At 45.6% G+C, this 4,309-nt stretch overlaps 1 protein-coding gene across 1 annotated transcript in view; it reads left to right on the top strand.

Annotated features, from left to right (window-relative positions):
* Positions 1-3,098: 3,098 nt before the first annotated feature.
* The window catches only part of LOC105887498 (zinc finger protein 548-like), a 37,236-nt gene continuing 36,025 nt past the window's right edge, over positions 3,099-4,309 (top strand). The window contains 1 exon segment of the mRNA XM_023516385.1: positions 3,099-3,245. Within this exon segment, the coding sequence (XP_023372153.1) occupies positions 3,231-3,245 (15 nt within the window). The 5' untranslated portion in view covers positions 3,099-3,230.

Genomic DNA, 4,309 nt, shown 5'->3' with positions numbered 1-4,309 from the left:
AATTGGTTTCATAGTAGGGCTGAGTACATTGGATACTTTTTCTTCCACTCTTGAGATAATTTGCTAAGAATTTGTTCCAACTTCATCCATGTAAACATGAAAGAGGTAAAGTCTCCATCTTCTTTAAGGCTGTGCATAATATTCCATGGTGTACATATACCACAATTTATTGATCCATTCATGGGTCAGTGGGCACTTGGGCTTCTTCCATGACTTAGCAATTATAAATTGGGCTGCAATAAACATTCTGGTGCAAATATCTTTGTTATAAAGTGATTTTTGGTTTTCTGGATATGTACCTAGTAGAGGAATTGAAGGATTGAATGCAGGTATATTTTTAGATCCCTAAGTGATCTCCAAACATCTTTCCAAAAGGAATGTATTAGTTTGCATTCCCACCAGCAGTGCAGAAGTGTTTCCTTTTCTCTACATCCACACCAACATCTCTGGTTTTGGGATAACTCCATTTTGATATAATTCTTATTCCTGAGTATCGGTGGGAAGGCAAAGCAGGCCTGATTTCATTCTGTTGTTATGTTACATTTTATTGAATATAAAAAAACTGGTTCCATTTGCCTCTCTACCCATTGCATGGTATTTTAAGTGTACCTGGTTAGAACTGTTAGAATTATTAGTATTGTGTAGAAAGTCACTAACTATCCTTGTGACAACAACCCTTGTGATTATGTTAAGGTAGTCTTCATGCCATCTGTAGATATGGAAATGTTAAAAGAGCAAGTTTGACTCCACTTTACTGTTTACTCCTTTTCTGTTATATTCCATTACCTTCAAAACTGGTTCCTCTTGTTTGCTCTCCCATTGTATAACTGTGAACGCATTCAGCTAAAATTGTTAGTGATGTAAGTTACTGACTGCATTTGTGATTATGTCCCTGGTGATTGTCACCTTTTATGATCATGCTGTTTATAACTTTCACTGGTGAGTCCCCCTCCCTACATTACCTTAGGGCATTGTAGATTGTACCTGCTTTTTAAAGAGAAATTACTAATTGCTCTCGTGATTATAATATTGTGTAAACAGACTAAGCCGCCTTATCCTCATGATTTTCCCTAACTGCTGTTTTCATTTATGTGATTACATTTACTTGCCCCCTGGAAAATTTTACCTTATAAAAGTCAGAGCCTCAGATAACTCAGGGCTGCTCTCAGAAACCCCATGTTGGGACACCAAAGCAGTCACCAGCCAGCTCTTCAATAAAAGGACTCCTCTTTAATTCAACTTGTCTGGCTGTGTGGTCTTTGGGGGAACTCCTGGGCATAACACTTGGAAGAAAGACAAGTAAATAAATTTCACTGTGAGTTTGGCCCTGTGATTTATTGTCACTTATTTGGCTGCATTAAAACTCACAAAATACTTCCAGGGTTACCCTAACATGTGTTTCTCCTTCCTGCTGAAGGAGCTAAAGAAATTTCACCCCCAAATATGACTCCTTGGTATATATGTATGTGTGTGTATGAAGATACACACACACACACACACACACACACACATATATATATATATAGGTAGAGACAGAGTCTCACTTTATCACCCTCAGTAGAGTGCCATGGCATCACACAGATCACTGCAACCTCCAACTCCTGGGCTTAGGCGATTCTCTTGCTTCAGCCTCCCCAGTAGCGGGGACTACAGGTGCCTGCCACAACGCCTGGCTATTTTTTTTGTTGCAATTTGGCTGGGTTCGGGCTGGCACCCTACTTACTGAGCCACAGGCACTGCCCATAAAATTTTTTTTTAATTAAAAGGCCATTCATGATCAGAAAGCACTGGCTTCTCCCTTGTAAAACCTGAGTGACCTGATTTAGGTCACTAAACCCGAGTGACTGGCCTTTTCTGATTCTAAATCAGGTCACTCAGGTTTTATAGGTCCTCTGAGGTCATTTGAAGCATGATACCTATCTCTCAGGTTAATTTACAAATCAATCTGTTTCCACTCATCTACACTCTCCACTCCTAGCAACCACTTTCTGAACATACACTTTCCAGTTTCTCTCCCCTCTCCCTTCAAAAAGGCATCTTTAAAAGTCACTGACCATTGCTGAGACTTTGGGTAATCATTCTTGTAGTTCCCCCCATGCACATGATATTTGGCAATAAACCTTTCTCTTATTAATCTACCATAATTGTGAGTTGATCTTTTAGAGAACCAGATAAAGGGGAAAGGGTAGGTTTCACTGTGATCCACACCAGCCACGGCTCTGCCTTCCAGTCATGGCCTTGCCTTCCAGCCATGGCCCTGCCTTTCTTTGTTGTATTGGACCAAACATATTAAAGTAGCTGCTGCTGCTTCTTCTTCTGAGACAGAATCTCACTTTGTCACTCTGGGTAGAGTGCCCTGGCGTCACAGCTCACAGCAACCTTAAACTCTTGGGTGCAAGCGATTCTCTTGCCTCAGCCTCCTGCTTGGCGGGGACTACAGGCACCTGCCACAACGTATTATTATTTTTAGAGACGGGGGTCTTGCTCTTGCTCAGGCTGGTATTGAACCTGTCAGCTCAGGCAATCCACTCGCCTGAGCGTCCCAAAGTGCTAGGATTACAGGCCTGAGCCACTGCTCCCAGCCTATATTAATGCTTCTTAAACACACTCCAAAGCTTAACTCTTCTCTTCCTGGGTTTGAAAAGCGACAGGATAGCTGACGAATATGAGTAGACATCGTGTCTCTTTATGTATCCTGTGTTCCTTCGGATGCAAGTTCTTGGTAATTTGCTCTGCTTCGTATAGTCTGAACTAACAGGTCCCTAAATTTCTGTGAGTACCCTAGACTGCACTCCAAGAAAATCTGGACACGTGCTTTTAAGATCAAGCCAAGTCGGGTCCTGTCTTAGGAAAAGCGACGCTTGGTTTCCCTCCGTCCCTCAGGATACAAAGTGGACCACATAAAGAGAGATCAATTCTCCAAGACGTGCCCGGAAGCAAAGTGGAAATGTCACAACCCAGAACGCCAATGAAAGCTTATGAAGGGCCGTTTACGTAGCGGCGCAAACGTGGGGGTGGGACGTTCTGTGTTACTGGTGGCGGCCATTTTGGTCCCTCTCTAAGGCTTGTGAAGCGCTTGTTCGTCGCCGGGGTAACGGAGCGGAAAAACCCCAGAAGCGGCTCGGTTCCTGCAGCTCAGGGGCGGACGTGAAGCTAAACTAACAGGGACCTGGAACGGCGGTGCCCTTCTGGTTTCTTTCTCACCGCCGCTCCTGGTCCCCCTCTTCTAGATGAACTGGACTCAGGTGGGTGCGGCGTTCCCGACCCGACCCACTTCCGAGTGTGGGGCAGCCACTGTGTCGCGCGAGGAGGGGCGTTTCTGCAGGCTAACGAGCGTTTGGTGCAGCCTGGACTAAAATGTCAACCCGGGCAGGCGGGAGACGTGGAAGGTTGTGAAGGGAGGGTGAAGGAGGGCATGCCCGGAGTTAGAAGTTCACAGTTGAGAAAAGGGTACACGGACGTACGCGGGGGGGCGGGGAAGTGCACAGGAAGACGGACACGTGCTCGCAGAGACAGTGACAGGAGCGGGGAGACCGGGGTGGCCACTGGGTGATGGGAAGTGATACTGGGAATTGGAGACAGGCGCAAGGAGACGGGAACCAGCTTACGGAGTCGAGAAGTGACACAGGGAGACGGAGATGGGCACAGGAAGATAGGAAGTGACTCTGAGAGTCGGGAACGGGCACGGGTAGATCAACGAAGAGGCCACAGTAATAGACTCCGGAGAACTGGTAGGGGCTGGGCCCTAGTGTTGAAAGCGAAGAAGAGATGTGATTAGTTGATTTTGTAGATCTGAAAGATAAGCCCAGCAGGTTTTCCAGTCCATTAGCCATTCCTGTGAGCAAAAATAGGGACTGTCAAGAACCATTCCAAGGGTTTGTTTTGTTTTGCTGAGTAATTCTAAGAATGGGTCTGAGGAAGGGAGCATAGTGAGAAGGGTTCAGGAAGATCATAGGTTGCATTTTGGATATGAGACTCTCAAATGTGTCCAATATGTGTATGTCCGGCGGCGCCTGTAGCTCAGTGGGTAGGGTGCCAGCCACATACACGGAGGCTGGCGGGTTCGAACCCGGCCTGGGCCTGCTAAAACAACAATGACAACAAAATAGCCGGGCATTGTGGTGGGCATCTGTAGTCCCAGCTACTTGGGAGGCTGAGGCAAGAGAATCACTTAAGCCCAAGAATTTGAGGTTGCTGTGAGCTGTGACACCACAGTACTCTACTGAAGGTGACATAGTGAGACTCTGTCTCAAAAAAAGAGAGAGAGAAAGAAAAAAATAGAAAAAGGAAAAAAGAAAGTGAACCAGAA

Source organism: Otolemur garnettii, unplaced genomic scaffold, assembly GCF_000181295.1.
Source record: "Otolemur garnettii isolate 467f Iridium unplaced genomic scaffold, OtoGar3 scaffold00091, whole genome shotgun sequence".
NCBI lineage: Eukaryota > Metazoa > Chordata > Mammalia > Primates > Galagidae > Otolemur > Otolemur garnettii.
The sequence above is the reverse complement of the archived record's forward strand: the minus strand, read 5'-3'. Positions and strand labels throughout refer to the sequence as shown.